Source organism: Protopterus annectens, chromosome 10.part0 (genome assembly GCF_019279795.1).
Source record: "Protopterus annectens isolate FY-2018-M chromosome 10.part0, PAN1.0, whole genome shotgun sequence".
Lineage (NCBI taxonomy): Eukaryota > Metazoa > Chordata > Ceratodontiformes > Protopteridae > Protopterus > Protopterus annectens.
In genome coordinates, this window is record NC_056744.1 from 1716036149 (window position 1) to 1716061991 (window position 25843).

At 38.3% G+C, this 25843-nt stretch overlaps 1 protein-coding gene across 1 annotated transcript in view; it reads right to left on the minus strand.

Annotated features, from left to right (window-relative positions):
* LOC122814464 (zinc finger protein 182-like) overlaps positions 1–25843 on the minus strand; it is a 109181-nt gene that overhangs the window by 48844 nt on the left and 34494 nt on the right. Inside the window, exons 4-5 of the mRNA XM_044087043.1 lie at positions 11769–12104; positions 1382–1508 (exon numbers count right to left, since the gene is read on the minus strand). Coding sequence (XP_043942978.1) covers positions 1382–1508; positions 11769–12104 — 463 coding nt within the window. The remainder of the gene's footprint in view (positions 1–1381; positions 1509–11768; positions 12105–25843) is intronic.

Here is a 25843-nt window from a genome sequence, read left to right on the forward strand (position 1 = left end):
CACCAACTTCAAGTGGCTTTTGCTAACCTTTGCAAGATGTCAGAAATAATACTACAGCCTTTTAAATTAATGCTTTGGTGAAGGCTGTCCAATGGGCAATTATGTAGACTGAATGTAATACTTGATTAGAGTAGTTTTTATCTATACAGCAACCTAAAACACAGACACCGCAGAAGTGTCAGGTTATAAGGAGACAATATATAACATAAGATTTGGTATTCTGGGAAGAACTTAGGATAAAATCTTAGATGTTGTAAGTTTGTATGCAAGTTTGGGCAGTGTCTGTAAACTCTGCTATGATATATGAGACTTTTAAGTAGATAGCAGGGAAATTGATAATGCAGAATGTTAACATAGCAGTGAGGATACAATTAGTTGTGGATTATCTAAGCTGGGAAGGATAGCCCTTGAAACAGCGGACTAAGAAGTAAAGCTTATAGAACAGTTTCTGTCCCCAAGGCAAGCAACAAATTCAGTCACTAAGCACGCAGTCCTGTAGACAGCCATTAAGAGGGCTAGCCCTACTTTCCAGTTCCCATTTCTTCCAAAGCACTGACTCACTCAATTCCACAAAGTAAATGAAGGTGGAGAGATTCAGACTTTGCACCCTTGCCAAAGGAAGCAACTCATTAACAAGTTGGAGATTTAGTCCTCTGTACTGTCAGAGAAAGACAAATTCAGACTAATGTAGGAAAGGGTATTACATATTAAATTATAGAGGAAATATAGGCCAAGGTGTTGCTGATACCAAGGTCTGCCATGAAAGAAGAATAGATGGCAAAAACTAGCAAGTAAAATAGGACTTTAAAAACATGAAAATAGACCATCATTTAAAAAGTGGTAAGCATATGCAAACAAACAAACAAACAAACAAAAACAGCTTTTACACAAGTGGCAAATGGTTATAATCAGTCATAAAGGAGTCAGAGTAGGTTACTTAGATGATATGGGCACATTATGGTGAGCTATTATTTGTGCTATAGCCAAATGAAAATAAGAAAGGGGGGACACATTTTTTCCAAGTACAAAGCACATATTTATGAAGTGTACCTAATTTTTCAGCCTCAAAGCTCCAACATCCAGGGTTTAGTCTTGATCTGCCATCACAATGAGGAGTGTAGTACATTGTCTCCCTATGACATTTCCCTATCCCAGTTTGTTTCTGCATCTCAAAAACAAACAGGATGAAGTGGGTAATTTAGATTGTAAATATGTTTTTCATTTAATATTGTCTTTGTGGCCTGGATCATAGATGGAAAGGGTTCACTGTGGACTATCAAACAAAAACACAAATACTTAAAACGTCTTTGTACATTACTTTAACATGACAGTCATAACTCAGGAAAAAAGGTCTCACTTTTTAAGCTAGGACTATACTTACCCAATGAAAGTAGGCTGTCATAATTTTGTACCATCACTTCCCTGTGAAGCTCCTTGTCCTGTTTTCTTAACATCTTCCACTCTTCTTCAGAAAATATGACTGCAACATCCTCAAATGTTTCTGGCACCTGAAAAGAATATACAAGGAACATCAGTCTTTCTTTTACTGCATGCAGTGAGGCATATGTAGTTTATCAACCAAAACCACTAATATTTGTCAATGGCACTGTGAATGCGTGTCTACCTGGCTCCCCAATACCAGACAGCAATGACACAATTTCCAAATGGAATAGGGACAAAATTCAAAAGTGTTTTTCAACTTCACTCAAAGGTAGCTCCACACCGAGAAAGGTAACATGCATGACTGAGAAATTAATGGCAGCCCCAAAATATCATCTCTTACATAAGAAACATAATATTACAATTATAATGGTGTTTGTGAATCAAGTGTCATGAATTCAGTGTATGATGGGTTGTTATACTATCTGTCAATGTAATTAAAATGCTGCAGACATAAAACTAGCCCCCTCTTTTTCACCCTAATTCATCTGACATGATTCCATCAGTTCTGGGAGGGTACGTACAAGGAAATCTCTCAAATCCCTCGTAAAATAAATTCAGAAGGAAATGAAGAATTGCAGTATAATATTGCCTTGCTACTTGAGGGGGAGTCAAACATAAAAAAATGTCTAACTAAAAGAGTAAACTGTCACCACTGAAAGTAAGGGGGGTGTAATGAGTACAGAACAGCAGAGTATCTATGCAAGAGATACAATTTTTTTTTGCTTGTAAGTTTGCTCTGCACTGGGAAAACTACAGACTGTGGCTCCATATGATGCACCAGCAGCAGAGGAGACATGAACAGGATGAGACCAGATGGCTGAGCTACAATTCACTCAGACCACGGGTGTAGCAAGAATGAGAGGGATGAATTAAAAAGGGTAAACGATAATTCAGCAATTAATACAATGCAATGGGAGTTGGAGAGAAGTGAGCTGGGAAAGATCATAGAGCTAAAGTACAATTCAATAAGCCGGTGTAGTGCAACGGGAGTAGGGGAGAAAGGACTACAGTACATCAGAGGGCTAGTCTACAAGTCATTCAATTAATGGGATGCTGCCAGAGTGGGAAGGAAATGACAAAAGTGAGATCAGAAGGTTACGTTACAAGTCACTGAGTTCATGTAATGCAGCAGAAGAGGAAGAGTAGTGATGAGGAAATATCAGGGGGTAAGGGTCAAAGAGCATATGTGATGTAAACAGAGTGGGAGAGAAGTAAAGGAGAGTACATCAGTGAATTAGGCTACAAGTCAATGTAGGCTTTTGACCTTACGGCCTATATAAGCCTTGCCAAAAAGGTACCCTGGCTTTCTCCATGTGATGGCCACTACTAATACTAATCTATGAACCTATGAACCTATAATCTATGAACCTATATGAACATAGTAGGACATGAGTGAGGTTTGGTAAGTGAGTTAATGTACAATTCACTGTGCTATGCAGTGAATCAAGGCTAGAATGGAAGTGTGGGGGGTGAGGTTAGACTGTAAAGGTACATATGACTGAATCCATGTGATGCACGAAGGAGTGAGAGAGACAAGAGATGGATAAAATTAGAGGAGTGTGGTACAGGTCAGTGAGCCCATGTGATGCACTGCAGAGTTGGACACAAGTGTGACAAGATCAGGCAGCTAAGATACAGGAAGTGAAAGAGCGAGCGAGAAGTCGGTGGGATGAGATAAGAGGGCTAGCTACAGGTCAATGAGTCTGTGTAATATAGGTGTAATATACTGGAGAGTGTGAGACAAGGGTGTCCGACTTGTAGAGAAGCCATTTGATCTGAATACTGAGCCCCTGCAGTACAGTCGGGATTGGGAGACAAGCGGGGTAAGGAAAACAGGGTTAAGCTACAGGTGACTGAATCTGTACAAAGCACTGGAAAGTGGAAGAGAAGTGACTGACATGAGAACAGAAGGCTACACTTAATCCTGTGTGCTAACTCAGTCCTGACTCTATCCCTGCCCCCTAACTCCAACCGTACACATTACAGTACAAAACAAGCTTTTCTTAAAGGTATCGCTCTCAGCACACAGTCTGTCTCTTTCTTTTTAATTTCCTTATTCTTTGTGACAGTAACTGCAGAATGACTCCGTTTGGTTAAATTTAGTAATGTGGGCAATGTCAGATCAGCCTTTTAGGTTACTGATGTGCTTGTGGTGATGCAAAGATTTCACTGTAAGTATTTTCAACAATTACAAATATAATAAAGTGTGCCTGTGTGTGTGTGTGTGTGTGTGTGTGTGTGTGTGTGTGTGTGTGTGTGTGTGTGTGTGTGTGTGTGTGGTGTGCCTGTGCGTGTATGAATGTCTGTCTGTCTGTCCATGCATATAGTTTCCGCACACTTTGTAGAAGGATTACATTGCCGACACAGTGCAGTGGGTGCATTTCAAGACGAATGTCTACACTGCTGAATTTTGCATCAACAAGTGTGTCATTCTGACAGCAATGCATGTGTTTAAGTAAGTGGGGTTGTAAGTGTTAGGCTTAGTGTAAGGATTATGGGAGCAGATACCTTTAGTTTGTGTGTGAATCAGTTTTGTTGGAAGCAAGAATATACGCTGGAGGGACTTGTATGGTGCTTCGAAATAAAGAAGCTGATCTTTTGGACCTCTTCTTGGGGTGTTAGGTTGAATAGTCCAAAGATAATTATAACAGAGATGTCATTGTGGAACAAAATCTTATATGTTAAACATAAGCTGAATTACAGTAGAGCAAGATGTGTGTGCTCTCCATTTAACTCTGCCTCTAAACAAAAGGACTACATATATATGTAGATGACACACCCCTCTCTACACAGAACCACTACCGCATAATATTGTTTTTCAACACTTCTCAGTGCTGTTTTTGTTTTTGAAATTTATATATATATATATATATATATATATATATATATATATATATATATATATATATATATATATATATAAAATCAGCAGGGGGATGTGGGAGGTGCAGGGGGACTTGCCCCTCTGCAAAAACACTTGTTGGTTTAGCCTACTAATAGTTAATTATCAGAGTACTTGCACTACTTCTTGATGTTCTATGTTTCAACATTTTTATGGTGATATTCTGGATGTTGACGTTGCACTTGTTGGATTTGTTATAAAAGATCCATATATGAGCGAGGGACGGAGAGAGAGAGAGAGATACACACACACACACACACACACACACACACACACACACACACACACACACAAGTGTGTGTATGTATATATATATATATATATATATATATATATATATATATATAATATCTACACACACACACACACACAAATTAAAGAAAAAGCTTGATCAGCGAGTTTGTAAGCCCAATGCAGTAAAAAAATAATTTTTAGAAAGTGCAGACAAGACCCTGCCAGCTATAAATTGCAAAGAGTCTGACTGGTCTCTATGCAGCACCCCCCCCCCCTGGATCAGACCTCACTGAAAAGAGTTTTACACTACCTTCCATCAAATTGGACCTGGATGATTTGATGGTCATTCACAAATTTTATCCCAGGCATGACTGGGAGGCAGTGCCGTCCCTGGTTGGGTACTGGCAATGTATAATGGTCACAAGACTTTGCTATCTTGTATTTTCCTAGGATTCCTATGACTACCACGCAGATAAATAATACTGAAAAATAAATGACCAATTAATTATCAAGCTCTAATGCATGTACAAGCATTAAACTTTGTTTTTTTTCCACATAAATTATTGAAAATTGGTAAATGATGCACCAATTATTGTGTAAACCTTTTGTTTAAGCAATTCTTGCTATTTATTGCACTGTACCTGTATCATGGCCAGAGGATTAGGGATACCATGGACTCTCATCCAAGATTACGTTTTCATTATTAACATAGTCAGAAAAAGAATATAAGCCCAAAATGTCCAGTATGTCTGAAAGAAGGTAACTAGCATGTTCCCTGCCAAATGCAGGCTTTATAGTTTGACAAGTTTTAGTGTGTAGTTGTTATCTTCAGAACCAAATCACTTCTTAACCCTTATTTTGACTGTAGTTAAGATATAATAAAAACAGTTGTAGCATTGTGCTCTCCTGAAATAAAATGGTACAAAAGAAATTTTATCAAAGTTAAAAGCTCAAATGTAGCATATTTCAAAAGCACTTCTGGGGAAAGTCATGTGGTATACACCATGAGAACAGTACATCAAAGCTATATGCCGTACTAGTCTCTGTATGCAAATATATATAACATTCACTGTGGAACTAAAGTAAAAACATCTTTTATTAAATTCAAATAAAGGGAAGACACGGATAACTGCCTCCCATGAATGAAGCTTGTTAGCACTTCTATTTTGTCTATCTTGAAATTAGTAAGTTTTCACGTGTTTTGTCATATTACAGTTCTGAGTTGTGTCTCAGTGTGGTGTGTATTACTTGGGTCTATATTAATTCATCGAAGAGTTCATTCTGTGAATAGCTATTCATCGACAACATAACACTGAATGTTTATTTTGGTAGACATTCATATCAGTGAATGTAAAACCATCAAATAGTCATAGGTGGCCAACACTGCAAACATGGAATAATATGTTGTCAATATAATGTCATTAGCTCTTTATGTTAAGAGGCATTCTGTATACATTTATATATGTATTGTGTAGAGGATGAATGGTATTCACGTAGGGTGTTCTTTTCAGTTATATTTCACAGGATTATTCCATGTTTGCGATGTGGTGGCCACAGTGGTGCAGCAGTTAGCGTTGCCACCTCACAGCAAGAGGTTCTCTGGTTCAATCCTCAGCTGGGGGGCCTTCTGTGTGGAGTCTGCATGTCCTCCCTGTGGTCATGTGGGTTTCCTCCCACATCTAAAAGACATGCTGTAGGTGGATTGGATATTCTAAATTGGCCCTAGGTGTATGTGTTTGTTTGCCTTCTGTGGAAGGTTGGGCGCCGGGCTGGCAACTTGACACTGTAAAACTCCACTGCCAATCATGAGTGGACAGGTGATCCACTGTGGTGACCCCCTAACCAGGAAAAGCCGAAAGAAGAAGAATAATTCCATGTTTGTGATGTTGGCCAACCATAGCTATTCGATGGTTTTACATTCGCTGATGTACATGTTTGCTGAAATGGACGTTCAATGGTATATTGTCGGTGAATAGCTAGTCATAGAATGAACTCTTTGATGGTTTTGGCGTCTTTTCAGGCTTGTTGGCTGTTGGTGAAGCACCCACCAAGAGGAGAAAACGCTGAGAGAAGAAAGGAGCCACTTTTGAGACTTTAAGTATTTTTCCTCTGTTTATTTGCTAAGTTTTTCTGCATAGCCGCCTATTTTGAGCATTTTCTGGCTTGTTAAATTTGATTTCTGCATTAGTAACTGTATTTAGAGCACAACCTAGAGCTGTTTACTGAATTTCCTGTTTGCACTTATTTTTAAAATAGTTATTTTCTCAAAACTTGCATTTTATCTGTCTTTGGCCTAGCACGCTTGTGTGGGGTCATTTACTGCACTGTTATAACTTGTTGATACTTGTTAACCTCTGCTATCTCTGAAAAAACAAAAAAAAAAAAATCTTGCTTTTTCCCCCTCTTTTCTGAGATTTAAAAAAGTTCAGTTACAGGCTTGCTGTTCTTGAACTGTTTGTAAGTTTCTGTGATGCCATTTTTTGCTTGGGCTAAAGGAAAGTCTCTCTGTTGATCAGTGGCAGTGAAAAACATTGAGCAGCCTGCCTTCCCCTGTGGGAGTGGTTACTGACTTGAAACTGTAGTTTTATTGGCCATTTTGGGTCAATTCCAAAACTCCTTCATCTTCCTCTCTTAAAACCCTCTTTTGCACGGTTTTGCGCAGTTTTGAGCATAGCGCAACAGCGGGCAGCGCCACCTAATTGGGTTTAAACTATTCCTGGCTCCACAAAGTCTGCTCTTCACCTTTTCCCTTAGAACTGCTCTATCTCTCAATTTAAACACCATATTCTCATTCTAAGGCCCTTCACTGGTCCAATTAAGTAATCCTACAAGTTAGCACTATTAAACCATAAGCACTACTTACTCTTATACTCTCTATGATTACCCTGTCCTCTATTGGTCCATCTTAAATTCAGTTTCCCTATTACTCTAGCATGTCCAAAGGTCAGTCAATGGTTTCCTCTCCAGTCCAGCTGGTGAATCTGGGAATTTTGAGGCAATGTTACAACTGTCTCATGTACACTGACAACCCCCTCCTCCTCCAAACAGGTTCAAATATATGTGAGAGATGCAACTATTTAGCCAAACTGGAGGCTGAGCTCTCTCATCTCAAAACTGGTGTAACCAGTCAGGAGGAGAAGGTAACCTCACACAACACAATTCCAATATCACATAGTCCCACCACATCAGCGAACCAAACACATAAATACACAAAAACATACCCGGAGGCTCTAAATAAAAATCTACCTAAGCAACAGAGACCTCCAAAGCAGACATCCAAGCAAACGCTACCGCAAAACAAAACACACACAACACATAACCCACAAAGTCAGTGTGCCAAGCAGCCACAGTCCTTAAGGCTGAATAACACACCTGATACTCTTGTTATAGGTGACTCTATTGTCAGACACACTGACGTCCCGCTCACCAGGCTGAATAAAGAGAAGGTCACAGTGAGCTGCCTGTCGGGAGCTAGGATCCAACACATAATGCAAGCACTCAGGTCACTCCAAAGCAAATACAAATATGACCCAGTCATTGTACATGCTGATGTGAATGACCTGAGACGTTCCTCCCTGGACTACATGAAAAGAGACATAGAGGAGCTCTCTGATCATGTAGCCCAGGCTGGTATGACCCTGACTTTGAGCAGCATCTTACCCTCACCTAGAATGATGCCACAGTGCAAAGACAAAATGATCGATTTTAACAATTGGCTAAAATTTTGGTGTCATTCAAAGGGGATCCAGTGTCTGTCAGCCTGGGATGACATGCTCGACAAGCCACGTTTCGCTAGGACGGCTTGCACCTGTCACCACTGGGCTTTCGGATATTGGCAAAGGCTCTTGCCACCCCCATAGTGCCTTTTTTAGGCAAGGCACAAAAGTCAAACCCACCCCCATAGACAGCACAAGGAATAAGAAACTAAGGGTAATGCTGATAAACGCCAGAAGTCTTAACCTCAAGATGCACGCACTCGAAGCTCTCTTCAGTATGGAGAACATTGATATCTGTGCAGTGACAGAAACCTGGTTCAAGGCTCCAGAGAGCACCCCAGCACTACCAGGCTATACCTCATATCATGCTTTTCGGCCCCAAAACCCGGACCGAACCACAAAAGGAGGGGGAGTTTCCATATTTATCAAAGATATCCACACCTCCAGGTTAGTGGCATTGCACAAAGTATCGGAGACCATCCATGTACAACTAACAGTGGACAAGACTGCTTTTCAGTTTATAGCATCCTACAGACCACCCTCTCAGAGTCAGGAATCCCATTCGGCCTTCCTGAAAACATTGGAGAACATGAAGATCTCTCCAAACACCATTATATTGGGCGACTTCAACTACCCAAACATTGACTGGGAGCACTACTCAAGCCCCAGCACCTTAGCCCAAAGATTCCTGGAAATTATAAACTCAAATGCTATGGAACAACTAGTCACCACTCCCACAAGAGGGGACAACATACTAGACCTGATCATTACCAACATGGGGACTCTATGCTCCACACCAGAAGTATATCCCTCATTGGTAAGATCAGACCATAAATTAATTTCACTGGATGTCCACATCCCGACCCCACCCCCAGCCCAGAAAACCATAGTGAAAAACTTCTCAAAGCGAACTTCTCACTTCTCAAAACCGAAGTGGAATCCTTCAAGGCCCCAGGGCCAGTGGAAACTACAGCCCAACTGCAGAATCCTATATAAATGCATTCTACGGACATCTCCAGGAATGCATGGATCATGCTATCCCAAACAAAACCAAGACCCAATCATCCAAAGGCAGGCGTCCAGTCTGGTGGACCCCTGCCATAAATAAACTGTACAACAGAAGGAGGAAGCTACTACATGATAGAGCAAAATCCCTAATAGGGAAGGCATCTCTGATCAGTACTAGCAAAAAATTACGATCCCTCATAAAATCCTCCAAGGCCAGCTTCGAGAGAAAAATTGCACAGGACACCAAAGACAATCATAAGGCTTTTTTCAGTTATGCTAGAAACCTGGGATGCAACTCCCAGACTTGTTCTGAGTTGATTCTAAACGACAAAAAATACACTGAACCCACAGACATCGCCAATATCCTGGCAGACAGGTTCAGTGCAAACTTCATCACCCCTCCCCCCCAAAAGAGCAAGTATCTATCCCGGCAGAGTGCTGCCTCCCAAACATCTCAGATGCTCAGGTGAAGGCTGCCCTTTCCAAAGCAAAAAACACTGCTTCCATGGGACCAGATGGTGTCCCTGGTTGTGTCCTACATGAACTACAAGAGGAACTAATCCCTCAAATAAAACTGCTGTACAATCTCAGCCTCACTACAGGATATGTGCCCAAAGAATGGCGTACAGCAACAGTGGTCCCACTCCACAAAGGTGGAGCCTCTACGGACCCTGGAAACTATTGCCCCATAAGCCTGACTAGCTTAGTCTGCAAGGCTATGGAGAGGATCATCATGGAGCTCATAAACAAAGACATTGGGGACCTACAGACACTAGATCCTACCCAGTTCGGCTTTGTCAAGGGCAGATCCTGCCTTTTGAAACTGGTTGACTTCTTTGAAACAGTCACCAAAGCCATAGATGAAGGGAAGGTAGTCCACACAGCCTATCTGGACCTTGCAAAGGCATTTGACACAATACCCCACTCGGGCATCATAGATAAGCTATCCAGCTTAAATATAAACCCCTATGTCACAAGATGGGTTGCAAACTGGCTCAAAGACAGAACCCACAGAGTGAGAGTTGCTGGAGCCATGTCAGACTCGAAACCAGTCACAAGTGGCATCCCACAGGGTTCTGTCCTGGGACCACTCTTGTTCGGTATATACTTTTCCGAGGTACAGGCAAACGTGGGAGGACTATGGCTCACCAAGTTCGCAGACGACTGCAAACTGGGCACCATAATCAACTCTCCAGCTGACACAAACATCCTTCAAAAAGGTCTCACAGAGACAGATAACTGGTGCCAGCACCATGGTTTAAAGCTAAATGCCAAACAATGTACAGTCACACCCTTTGGCAAAAACAATGTGCCCACAAATTACCACATAGGCGGAAACCCATTAAGTACAGAGAAAGTTATTAGGGACCTGGGGACCCAAGTTGATAGCAATCTCTCCTTTGAAAACCACATTGCCAAAGTGGTTAGAAAGACCTTCTACACAGCCCACCTCATCACGAAGGGTTTCACATCTAGATCAAGAGAGGTAATCGTGCCCCTTTATTCATCCCTCATCAGGCCCATCATAGAATACAATGCCCCTATTGGGATGTACCTTACCCGACACCTGCAGCAATTAGAAAGACCCCAAAAGTATCTCACTAAGAGGATCAAGGGTCTCAAACAGATGCCATATACTGCTCAGTTAAAAAAACTCCAGTTCTACTCAGTTGCATACCGCCTGCTTGAGGCGATCTATGCCTGACATACAAAGCTATGTCAAATCCAGAATTAATGGACATGCTCCACCTCAGTAAATCTAAATCCCTTAGAGCCACACGCTCAAGGGACTTGAACCTCAGCACAGAAATAAATAGAACTTGCTGGAGGGACAGGTTCATAACCCAGAGGCTCCCTTTGCTCTGGAATAGAATTCCAGTTCATGTGAGGCAGAGCACCTCACTGAATCTCTTCAAGAAGAATCTCGATAAGTGGATGGGGGATCGTAGGTTTGTCCCAGGGATTACTCCCATGTCACTATTAGACAGAGGCACAGTAAACTAAACCTTAAAAAGGGCACAGTATACTCAAATCAAGGGGTGGCATAAGCCATACAGAATCGGGCTAGGCTTATAATTGCCCCAGGGCAGATAGCCTAGTATGAACCTATGAACCTAACCTATGAACTAATATGGACCTGTAAGTAGTGTTAAAAATGATGTAAAACAAAAACCTCAACAAATACACTTCTGCAACACAAAACAAAAATACTATCACTGTGACACTGTGCTAATGTACCATTTTCAACCATCCATTAGAATTCATGTATGTAAAACACAAGCAGATTAACTTATACAAGCAATGTTTTTAACACAGGATAAAAAGAACGACTATTCAAAATCAAGCATTCGCATAATTAGACTGCTGCTTAAGTGTTTGTCTCTCACTGGTTTTTTCATGCCAACTGCAGCTTCAGTATTCAGTTTTGTAAATGTAAAAAGAAAGGAAAATAAAAGCATGCTTACTGTTAACAAGCCGGTGGTTTCCTGTTTCCTAAACTCCATATTATCATTAGTTTCTGTGTCCCGAGTTACCACAGCATAACTATCTTCAGAGTTTTCTTGCATCTCTGTCCGAGTCCCCACTTCTTCATTCTTGGGCTCCAAGATGGCTTCAGACACTGCCATGTGGGTGTCAAGCTCATTAATTTTAATGAATTCACAATTTTCTCCCAGGTCTTTCGGAACTTTTGCCTCTTCATTCTTAAGCTCCTGACTGAATTTTTCTTCTTTGTCACGAAGAAACTGGTGTAGTTTTGCAGACTGTAGTGTGATGTATTGTTTCAAACTGTTGGTATGTTCCTGGTGAGTATGAAACATAGAAACAGTCAAGATGAACATTAGTACATTACAATATCAGTTACGTGCTCGCATCTTCTTTACAAAAAAAGAGAGAAAAGGCCAGACTGTCATTACAGAGGCAGGACTTCTGTCTATAATACCTGTGACCTGAAACTAAGACTGAGTCCAACAGTACAACTGACAGGAACAAGACAGACAGCCACCTAGGAGACAATAATCAGCAGAGAGTGGAGGCACTTGCCCAGGAAAGGTATACAATAGCATGCAACAATAGTCATTATATGTGACTGTTGTACATTTGGTTATGTAATGCTAAGGCTAGGAGGAAGGAAGTCTGAAACAAAACAGGCAACTGCTTGACTGACCCATGAATCTAATCCTCTTCCAAACCAACCTCTTTTATGATACCTACATACCCCTGATGAAAATATGGTCTCTCAGGACACAATTATCACATGCTCCAGGCCATACTTCTTAGAGTAGAAGGTCATTACGTGCAAGCCACAAAGTGAGCCGAGTCCAACTGCAAAGATCATTATCTGAAGGGAAGCTTTAAGAAGTCATAGTGGTTTTGGCCTACACCTGAGTTACAGCAGCACGGGAAAGCCTTACCAGTCAGACTCTGCTAGTGTACACAATATATTTTCAAAGAAGATAACTGAATAACCACTGAATGCAACTCTCACCTCTACAATGAGAAAAACGCCATGTAAAAGTAATGAATTGGCTTGGCTGTCACTCAATTAACCACACCTTTTAAACACTTCTAACAGAAGGGCGCTAGCAAATGCAAATTTGGGTGTACGCCAGTTTTAGGTTTATGTCTGAAATAAGAGTGTAGATATGTGATGTAAAATGACAAGTGTGGGCCTGTAGCAGGAGCAATACATCTATGCCAGAGAATGGATCAAGTGGTCCTTTATGGGTGGGAATGGATCTATGATTCTGAATAGTTTCTATAAATTATTAGGGATGAATTAAATATTTCTACAACAGAACAGCTGTTATGAACCTGCATGGTTGAAGAAAATAATTACCTACAGAATGGATTATTTGGGTTAATGCTGTTGTCAAACATGTCTGTGGTACAGAATGGCACCTAGATCTGCACAGTCTGTGGGACAAACTGGTCTATGACACAGAATGATTCCCGAATCTGAACAGTCTGGGAACAGACTGGTGCTACACAGCAGTTTACCTGGATGTATAGGCCTGGGATACATGCATCTGTAATACAAAATGTCTAATACATGTCACTGGGGTTCTGGAGTATACATGTGCAAAATGGTTTATGGTGCATGAGTGGAATGAATGACTGCACTGGAACTTTGTGTTGGGGAGGAAGTCTATGAAGCAGAATACCTTTTGTAGATCAATGTCTACAAGGTGTACCACAGGGATCTGTACTCAGATCACTGCTGCTCTCACTTTTTATTATTGACTTTCCATCACAGCTAGCCAACACAGATTGCATATTGTTCTCTGATGTCTCAGTGCTACTGAAACCTAATCAGTCTAACTTGTATCCACGAACTGATTTTAATTCTGTTTGGAACTTGGTATGTAAAAAACAGGCTAACCATTAAAGCTGAAAAATAACGGGGGGGGGGGAACTACATGACAAAAACATGACTTAGAACAAGGATATTCTGCAAAAGTCTGGACAGTTGTGAGGTATGGCTTTGTCTATTATAGAACATCATTCTCCACATAATAAACCTACAACTCATAGAGAATAATTTACTAAAATCCATACATCAGTGTGTTACCTTGTAGAAAACTATGTGGATATCAGTGGAGGCTGGCTCTAATTTCTTATTTGATAACCTCATCTTAAAACTAATGAATTACACGTATTATACTCCTCTTAAAATAGGCGCTTTAATAGAAATTTCATTCAGAATTTGAGAAATGTGGAGAACCTATTAAAAAAATGTCCATGTACCCTATCTGCCACTAAGAAAACAGTAGTGATAAACCCAGTGGAACACTCATTCTGATTTGGTACTATATTTTCCTGGTACAACAACAGCCTGTCTAGAAAAGTGTTATAACTTAGATCTTGATTTCTCAATAATGCCGCCGTCATTGCATCTTTTATAAAAACAAACAAACAAAAAAATAGATTTCTATACCGATCATCATACTCTTCTGATCAAGTTCTAATTCTTTTAATAAACTAGAGCTATGATTCTGGAACATTACCCATTGCAATCTTGGACAGCGTTTTTTGAGAGGATCTAACATGGAATAATATTGAACAGTTTGGAAACTTTCTGACCTCATTGAACTGGTGGGTATTATTTCATCTTCAGAACAAAAATGAAAGGAGGAGAGCTATGCATTTAATTCTATCTATAATTCAACAATTTGAATGTTGGTATGATTATCAGATTTAATTACTAATTGTTGATCTTGCGTTTTAAATCAATTCTTAAGTTTCCTTTAGTATTTATTTCTATCTTAAGGTAACAACACCCAGTTAATGAGGAGCCCTATCATCTCAGCCTTAACTGGAGCCCACCAAACATATAATTTGTGTTGGGAAGAATTGAGTGCATTAATCAATGCAATAAATGATCTAAGCTGCACATTTCACATTTTTCCATTGGTTAATTTGTTAATTTGTTTCTTGAGTGACACTTAAATACACAGGGAATTTCTCATTATTTGACTATTCTGAAAAAGAATCAAAGCCTGCATAAACTACAAGGATTGTTAGTGACTCCCTGTTGGATGAGGAAAGTACATGGATATTGTTTTATCTGTGAGTTGCTTAAACTGAAAGAGCTTCTTTCTGTTTTACTTGCTCCATTTTGTTTTATGTTTTAAGAAATCTGCTTGTCCTGGTGTTTTTGTTCTATGTGGGAGATAGACACTTAAATTATCTAGGCTGCACATTTCATGGTGGTTTACGTTTTTTGGAATTCAAATTTTTTTTAAATTTATTTTTGGTTGGGTCCCCATCTTTTGCTCAGGTCGGATTGATATGCCATGGACCTAGCATCCATTATAAAGGGATTGTCCTCCGATACTGACGATTTGGGGGGTTTCGGTCTGGGTTCAACAAATACGGGTGGTCAACTTGGTGGGGGGACTGATGATTTGGCCAATCGACATAAGTTGGCATTTTCCAAACTTAATAAGGAAATGAGGAGTCTGAGAAGCAATGTGTGGAATTTGCACTTTTTCAAGGCATATCAACAGAAACAGATATCTTAAAATTCAGCCACTTGTTCCTCAAGTTGATCAGTTATTACTAGATGATTGGCTTGCAATACAACAATAAGCCTCAATGGGCTTTGTTAATGCTTTAGTCTCCTATTACGAGAGAACTATACAACAACAGGTCTCGTGTTTGGATGAGTTAAGTAAAGGGGTACAAGAATTTCAGACTATTTAATGTTATGATGCTAGTTTGAATCAACTAAGTAAAGATTTGTTAGAGTTGGAAAATGTTTTAAGAGAGAAAAAAAATGAAGAAATTCCAAAGAGATGTTGATGATTTTGATAGGGGGAGACCCTTTGAAATACGCAAGAATGTTAAATTTGCTACCCCCAATATTAAATCAGGAAATTTCAGACCTAAGAGATCCAAATCTATTCTAAAGAAAAGGAACAGGGAAAACATTACCTCAGCTGAGGATACCTCTTCCAATACTGAGGGGGAGGAGGCCCACATGGATAGGTCACCGAGGTCCAAAAGGAATAATTCAGAAGACAGTTTGGCCCACCCTTTATGTCTAAGTCCAGATGAGGGCGGAGGAAGCATAAGGGTTCCACCCGATTTATCAGGAATGATGAGGGTCATGGCTCAGGTGTAACTTTTTGCAATGTTTTTAATATCTCCTCTGCTAGTCTGTCGGACTTTAAAAAAAAAACAGTTTTTTGAAAAAAACCCTGTTTATTTAATAATTGTGTAATTGATAATTGAATGCTATGTGTATACATAGCTTTGTTGGAGGGAATTTCTGTCATTTGTTTTTTGCTCACTGAGGAAGGCAGTAATGCTGAAACCAGTCTGATGTTATTGTTGGGCAGGTGTATTTTTTTAATACACCGTGTATTATTTATAATACAATATATTTTTTTCCACACCAAATTGCACTGGCTCTGTTTTTTTTTTACTTTGATACTTAAATACACATGAAATTTCTGGGTCTTTGTCTGTTCTGCTAATACTCAAGCCTGCGTAAACTACAGTCACTGTTGGTGACTCCCTCCTAATTATTTTCCCCAGTCATGCTCCTATTCCTTGATCTGCTTTTTAAACTTGGTGATTTTTAAGCTGCCCATCCTTACTATAAACTGAGCTTTATAAGCTCCTTCCTTTCTACACTGCTGTTTATATCTTGAATTATTTATTTAATTTCCTTGTGCTTATTTTGAAAAAAAAAGTGCATTCTGCCTCCCTGTGTCTGTTCGACTGATTTACTTGCTTTGAATTCATTATCTAGCTAGCTGTTGGATAAAGTAAAGTATTTTTACACTCTAACAATCACTTTTCTGTGTTTTTACATCAAGAGATCAGTGGATTTTCCATCTAGTGGCACTGGGAGGTATCCTGGTCTGTATAGGTTGGGAAACACTCTACAGATTCCTGTATGTAGTTTTTTTTTTTTGGATGGCAGGCTTATTAGTCAGCTTATCTTGTTTTTAGTGCCTTTACTAATTTTGTACAATTAAGTGGCTCTTGCCTCATTCCTATAAACCTAAGTACTTTTACTGAATCATGACACATTTATAAGATGTTTAAACTACATTGCTGTATCTCTATCTTTAAGTTTGTTTGTAGTAGCATTTCACTCCAGACAGGACTTTACTGTGCTTTTACATTAGGAGAACTGAGATTATTCATATAGTGGCAGTAGAGATTTAACTGGTCTGTCAGATTTGGAAAGCACACAACAGGGCTCTAAGTATAGTCATTGTATTGGCCAGATAGCACATTCAGTTTTCTGTATTTACAGGGCTGGTATACATTTGGCACATTTGCAACTGTGCCACTGCCCTATACAGATGCAAACATTTAGATACATTGCTTATTTCATCACTGTGATAGTTACCTTATTAAAGCACCCAGGACTACTGCTGCTCAGAGAGCATCTGATTTTGCGCTGGGCAGTGTGATGGCCTCTCTTTACCCCAGGGCCAGTAATCAAGGAGCCTCAATCCTCACCACTGACACTGGTGAAAGACTATCACTAAAACAGGAATGGATTTACACAGTATTTTCAATTGCAGCTCTCTGCATCAAGTACAATTTCCCACAAAAGCACACTGGGAATACTCTCCAGACCTGGAAATGGACTGCCTGTCTCTCCAGATCCCACACAAGACTCACTTTGGTGCATTGTGTCCCACTTCCAAGTAACTAACACACCCACACCTGGGTATTTGATTTACACACACACACACACACACACACACACACACACACACACACACACACACACACACACACACACACACACACACACACACACACACACACACACACACACACACACACACACACACACACACACACTCCTGGGAAAAGCTGGCACAGATTTACTAGCCATCTCCCTTTCTGTCTAGACAATAAGGTCACTGTGTTGCAACCAGCCACGTCACTATCAGGCTCTTACAAGGGAATCCAATTTTACTGAGTAAAATCAATGCTAATATAAATGGTAGAGTTTAACCCAAGCAGCAAGACTTTTTGGAGTGGCCATGGCATCACTAAAATAAGCAGAATTACTCTCAAGATGTTAAAAGTAATCTCTAAAAGACCAGCCACAATGAAAGGTATAAAATATGAGAATATTAAATAGCTAAGTACAATAAACATCAGAGTTTCAAACACAGGAGACATAAAAATAACACATACAATAGATTCCATTTCAAGATGGTGGCTGCCTAGAGCGCACTCTCTGCACGGAGCTCCTCAACTAAATTATAATAGATCTGTGTTTCCCAGCCATTAAATAATAATATTCAATCTTATTGGAAAGTATAAATCTACCTTAACTGCTCAGCTCAGATTAGAGTCCTTAAATACATATCTTTGAGGATAAAACAGCTCATTTATTCCTCCGGTGGATAAATTACAAAGGCCTCATGTATCCAAAGGGGCCCTAAGGCATTTCTGGAATATCCAGCTTGTCGGTCTGCTTTATCTAAAACTCCAAGTATGGCGAATAACTCAGAAGCCATGGATGCACAATCTACTAAAGCGAAAAGCTCCATAATCTTTTCTCCAGAAAAAGAAACAGCTTCTAAGAGGCAGAAAACTGGTAAAGCTACACCGGAGCTCAGTAAAACAACCGTGAAAAGTAAAACTGATCAGAACTTTCATTTGGATGATCTTAAGCTAGCCCTCCAACCCATACAGCTGGCAATTCAAGATTTCTCCGATCAACTAACTAAGTTTGGCAACACTATAAACCACATAGTACAGCTTGTTGACTCATTGGAGAACAAGACGCAAGCCAACGAACTTGCCATACTATCCGTCTCCGAGGATCTACAATCTAAAGATACAACTCTAAAAGAACTTAAAGACAAACTGACAGACTTAGAGGCAAGAAGTCGTCGCAATAATGTTTTAATTAGAGGGCTTCCTGAATCCTATGAAAACCATACACTGTTATCCATAGCTAAACAAATATTTGAGGCTCTTGCGCGCTCAGAAGGCGCATCGGCCGATATAATTGTTGAAAGACTGCATAGAGCCTTGCATAAGAGGCAAGATTCCCTGGCTCCACGGCAAATTTACACAAAGCTATTGAACTATCAGGACACTCAAAAAATCCTATTGGCAGCAAAAAAACAAAAATCCTTTACTTGGAACAATCACAGGCTGTTTTTTTCACAGGGTTTGCCCATAACTGTTAAAACATCCAGACAACGTCTAGTGCCATTTTGTGCGGAACTCATAAAAAAAACATCAAGTTTCAAATGCGATATCCAAACACACTATCTTTTACCTATAATGACATAAAGTACTCAGCTACAAACACAAAAGAAGCGAGAGAGGCTTTCTTGAAAGCGTTTAAGGCTACATTTGATTTGTAAGATGCTACAGTATAGATCCTAAGTCAAATCAATGATTATTATAAAAAATGGATCTTCTCCCTTTTCTTTAATTCACCGGAAGAAAAATAGTACATCTGGTTAAATGGAGAAGTCCTTTTGTAACTACTAGAAAGTTTGTATGCAGAGTAAATCTCTTTTCTCTATGACTGTTATTAGTAGATGGTTGCTTCTAGGCAGGTCGGAACCTTTGGCTTGTGGTTATTTGTTTCCATAGAACTATTAGGTTCAAGAGACTTCCGTTTGGTTCTTATATAATCTCAACCTCCTTCCAATATATCGTTGTAGTACCATTTCTCATTATTCCTCAGGTCTCAAATATGGTCTGTCTTAATGAAATACTCAAGGATTCTTCAGTTATGTTTGAGATGTTTCGCCGAGATAAACAGCACCGATTCTACAGGTGGATAGTGATTGTCGCTCATTTGCCATAACACATGCCTGCTTGGACAGACCATCTCTTGCTTAATTAAGATTCATACAGTCATTAAATACTAGTTAGCAATTATGCATACTAAGTTACAAAAGGAAGCGGACACATAACAGCTGATTGTAAATGACAGTTTAACAGATATCTCAGCATAATTTCTTGAAGTGCAGCTTTATGGTAACACGAAATACACAACAATGCATCATCTCCTAGTTTTGTGTACCATTTCAGATGTCTGTTTAAAAGTTATAGATTAGGGGTTTTAACTAACCATCCACATTAGTATCTCATTGCCTTAATGTTTCTGTAAACGTGGTTACTGGTCTACCTTGATGTTGTTTTATTAGGATTTTATCCCTAGGATTAGAGGTTACTAGTAAATGTTCGTATTTTAAGTAGATGCGTTATGAGCTTATGGTAAGCGCTGAGCGGGTGTAGTATTCTATCTTATTGTTTATAGTTTGTTTACAATTGATGTTTAGATACAACATAATACGATTTATGGAATGGTATGATGGAATGTACATTATTGGAACTCAATGAAAATACACTATTACTTTATATTGGCTGACAGATGGTATTCAACCACGGAGATGTGTATTAAAACTATACGCACTCATTAGTTCAGATACAGGTAGTCAAGGAGGGTTTGATCTTAATCAAAATTATAGTTCACACAAATAGATTTGCTACATTGGCACCCCGTTTTAAAATGTTTACTTGCATTGTTAAGTAGCTATTTTTCTCTGATGCATATAAGTACACCAAATGCTATAGATAGACATTCACAAACAAGTTTATTCAACTATTATTATATTGATATACCTGTTGATATTACACTTAGGTTGCTATTCCTTTATATTATGATATATTATAATAAAGGGGTCTTTCATACAAAGGCAATGTAAATTGTTATGAGGATGTAACCTTTGCTATGGCAATCCTCTGGGTATTAAGGGTCACATTTTTAGTTTGGGTTAATGTTATCTTGTGTAAACTATATTATTGTTTATGCTTTTCTCATATACTAATATTATTATAAGCATATCTTCCCCTATATAGAGCCTTCTACTACTCATACGGAGGCTCCAGATGCGGATTGTTAGTGTGTTAGTATGCTACTGGCTTGGAAAGAAATAGATTTGTATATATGTAAAAAGTTGCTCTTTAATTTGCAATTTATTTATTGTTTATTATGTTGGCTAATTGTTGCTGATTTATTCCTAAGGAATGCTAAAAGTCGTAACTGCTTTTATTTTATTTCTTACTTTTATTCGCATTTTAGTACTTCTTCTCTTTGGGAGTTGGGGTGGCTAGGCACCGGGTTTAACTTATGGAAGAACTATTATGCTGCCTTAGTAGTCAAAAGTCTAATTCTAACAAATACAAGAGTGGTGCGTGTCTCCAAGATACTTGTTCCCCTAAGTCTACATGATAACTTTATCACAGTGGCTAAGGAATATTACAGGAGTAAGAGGGTACTTACCTTACATTTCTATGTGAATAAGATAAACACATATGGCGTGGTCTATTGACTCGTGGACTATAAGAGGCTTACAAAATAAATAAAAAAAATCCCTTTTAATGCACTTAATATTCAAGTCACAGGCGAGTATTTCTTTTTTACAGGAAACACACATGCTCAAGGAAGATTGGTCAAAAGAAAGTAAAAGAAAGTGGGTAAGGTCTATAATTGCTGCAGGAGATAGCTCGAATTCAAAGGGAGTTGCTATAATAATAAAAAGGGGATTTCAAGGGGTAATAACAGAGGTTAAGTCTGATAATAATGGCAGATGGTGCTATTTTATCTCTCAAATACCTAATGTTAATAAACCTATTATTTTTCTTAACTTGTATGGCCCTTGTGCACAACAGCATCTCTTCATTTTAAAAATCCACAGCATACTTTCCACCTTTAATGATCATCATATTATCGTAGGTGGTGACTGGAACACTGTTATAGATCCTAACAGCGATCGCACTAGTAGATCCTCCTCGTATAACTTTCATGCCTCCCAGGCACTAGAGGAACTCATAATGGATTTTAATCTTATAGATCCTATTTCATTTATTGACGTTTCCTCCAAAGACATGTTATACACGTACTTTTCAAAATGTTACAACTCATGGTCGCGCTTGGACTTTTTCCTAATTTCTGATTCCTTAGCCTCACATATAATTAATTTCTCTATGGAACCTAGGTTTTTATCAGACCATGCAAGAATCTCTGTTAAACTGTCCTACATATCAAAAAAATCTTTAATATATAATCATGCTAACTGGACCTTAAATAACAACTTACTTAACAACAAAGATATAATCCTAGAGATAAACGAGATTCTAACAGAGTTCAGCAATAACCTAAAACTTTCGCAAATAAAATTGGACATTCAATGGGCTGCATGCAAAGCCAACTTGAGAGGTAGACTGATTAGCAAAGCTTCTTACTACAAGAAACTATATAAATCTATGGAACTAAGTTTGTCCTTGAAACTTCTTGATTTAGGGAAGAAACAAATAATGTGCCCGGGTGCAATATTAGATAAAATGATAAGTAACACTCAAAAAGACTTATTGGTACTTCACCAGCAAAATTTATCTGTGCATGAACAAAAATGTATTGCAACTTATGCAGAATGGGCACAAATTCCCTCCAAAACTCTGTCCAGAATCATAAAATCTAACCAAACTAATCCAAGGATTTCCATCATCCAATACCAAAATAAATTATATAAATCCAACTCAGAAATAATAAAACAATTCTCTTCCTTATTCTCAGATATCTATGGCAGGAAAGTGATCTCACCTCAGGACTCATATATGGAGAACTTTCTGAACTCTTTAAAGTTCCCTACACTGGATGATAATCAATATGCCGCGCTCTCTGCCCCTTTAACTCTTCAAAAAATCCAAGAAGTTATCGCAAATCTTAAATTAGGAAAGTCCCCTGGCCTGGACGGCTTCACTCCAGACTTTTATAGAGCCTTTAATATAATGATCTCCCCTCTTCTGCTAAAAATTTTTAATCACATCATAAAATTTGGTATTACTGACCTATACTGGAACACCTCAAAAACCATTCTAATTCTGAAAAACAAACATGATAAAACAGACCCTAATAATTACAGACCTATTTCTTTAATTAATGTTGATATAAAGATTTTTTCAACGATTTTGGCTAACAGGCTTAAAAAAATCATGCCCTTTTTAATCTCTCCTGAACAAGCTGGATTCACATCGCAAAGACACACCTGGGACAATACACTAACCCTTGATTCCATGATTCAGTTGATGAAGAAAGATAAAAACCCAATATATGCCTTAACTTTGGATGCTTCAAAAGCATTTGATAGAGTTAACTGGGACTTTTTATTTCTAACCTTGGACCGTTTCAATATCCCTAGTAGTTTCTCTGATATGATTAAAATTCTTTACAGAAATTCCTCTGCCTATCTTTATATTAACAAAATTTTGTCGGATCCTATTAAAATTATAAATGGCACAAGACAAGGATGCCCGCTATCCCCCTTCCTCTTCAATTTGTTCATTGAACCTTTTTTTCTCTACTTAATACAAAATACCCATCACTCGATTCCAAAAGTTTTGAATACTAAGTTGGTGTTTTCAGCATTCTCTGACGACCTTAACCTATACTTTCAATATCCTAATACAGACCTAAGTAAAATAATCACTACTATAGATAATTTTTCGAAGGCCTCAGGGTATAAAGTAAATCATAAAAAAATCACAAATCTTTCCTATTAATACGGTGGGACATAAACCATACTACTTTCCGGATTCTCCTTTTTGGACATCCTTTAACATTTATTATCTTGGTATTCATTTTGATCATAACCAAACTTCCATGACACAAAAAAAATCTTCTCAAAACATGGTCTATTATAATACAAGACCTCCGTAGATGGGAACTAATGAACTTATTGTTTCTTTCCAAGAAGATGAACATACTTCCCAGACTACTTTACCAGTTCAGAGCTGCAAATCCTATGATTTCAAAAGCTCTCTTCTCTAAGTTTGATAAGGAATTAGCCAAATTTATTTGGTTTCCTTAATCAGTCAGGATTTCCTATCAAAGGCTAGTTTATTCTAAAGACAGAGGTGGTTTGGGATTACCTAATTTTCAGCTTTACTATATGACCATCTGTGCAAACAGAACTCTGTTAATCTCAAAACTAACTCAGAATAATTACATTTCCTCTCCCTCTTGGATGAAATTATGGTTCCAGTATGTTTTAACATATAAATTTAATCCTAATGCTCTTCCCTTTCTAACTCCAGAAGTTCTCAGGAACTATAAATTTTGCACTACATTAAAACATAACATTAAGGTTTTCCAGTCTTTAATAAAACTCCTTAAGCTTGACAAAATTCTCCCTTTAATTCAACCTCTACATTTAAATCCCAACATCAAGATCAATAATAGAATGATCACTCTTGCAGACTTCCCAATAATCAAAGATATTACGGTATGGGACTTACTACAGCATAAGGATATAAAACTTTTGGATCTAAGATCAATCCTCAAAACTAATAAGAAATATACGATCATTTTACGCCAACTAAGGGAATTAGTTACATCAAACTTTACCCATATCTCGGTCAATGAACAGGCTATTGGCAAAACGTATGAAATTATACAAGTTTTGTTAAGCCCAGTTAAAATGCTCTCCAAGGCCTATAAACTAATAGACCCTATTATACACAATTCAGGATGCCTTTTCTCCAACTACTGGAATAATTGTGGAACTTCATTTACAGAGGAACAAAAACTATCTGCGATTAAAAACACTTTAGATTTCTCTCCACTTAAAAAACTTATATACACACAATTAATGGTATTCAACAATACCTATTATACACCCACAAGGTTGAACAGTTTTGATTCTAAAAATTCCTCCTCCTGTACCTGCTGCTCTTATCCAAGAGCTGATCTTCTACATGTACTTTGGTCCTGCAAATATTCCCATAGACTCTGGACATCATTAAACGTTCGTCTAGAAAAAATGGGCTACCACAAGTCCACACTCTCCTGGGAACTAGCAATTCTTCATATACCTACTATCAAACTCTCGAGACTAGAAAAACATGTCATAATCATTTTGTGCTCCCTGATCAAGTTATGTATCACTAAAAACTGGTTAGATCGCACAAAACTTAACTGGAACGAATTCAAGGAGATGGCCACTGCATATATTGCAGCACAAAAAATTATCACAAAAAATCAATGGAAAAAAGCTCTTTATGGGAAAATCTGGAAATGCCTTTTTGACTTAATCTATTGTATACAATAATATTTAGGCTATCTCCTTTGTTATCTATACAAAATGGGGATATGCACCCTTAGCCTTTTGGTGTGATAAGCTAGTATACGTACAACCCTCATCTCTCCTTGTTGCAAGTGTTATATACATTCTAGCTGGCAGCTCTTTCTTTCCTTTATATTTAGTTAATTGGATTTGATAATATTTTCAAGTTAATTTGATTCTTTGCCTTAACTTTACTTCAGGTTTTCTTCATCTGCAATTTAGATAAGTTTATGTTTGCTTAGTTTTGATTCATTTTATTTTATTGTATATATTGTACATTTTTGTGTGTGATATAATGTTTTCGAATACTGTTCATGTTTTCATATTTGTATTTAAATAAATAAAAAATGATTTGAAAAAAAAAGGAGACATAAAAATAACACAGTTGGACAGATTCAAACAGATGCAGAAAAACACTACTTAACTAATTTCACTGTATTTCCTGACTGTCTAAGTGATAACTGTTCTGTAGATAACTTAATTCAGCAAGGCAAGGTAAGATGCTTACTTTCACTAGGTATGGTAATGAGTTTCCAACTACTGAACCAAACTCAACTAACTACTGACTGTGATAACTGTCACAGATTTTTATATCAGGTTCCAAAGTAAACAAAACATGTCACAGTGTGAGTTCCATCCTTTCAGTGTTGGTTATAGAATAACATCACATTTGATCACCTGACTCTAGTGCAGTACACAATAAGAGTTTTTCTAAGATCTGTTCCAGTATTTGAAAATTATAGAATAATTTCAGAAACTTCTACTCTTCCCTTCCAGAATTCTTTGTTTAAACATAAACATTTAATCAGTTATAACAACACTGTTGGTACATGTTTAACATCAGCATTTGTACAAGTCAGTGTGATAGTCAAAAGACACAAAATCATCCACAAAACTCCAGCCAA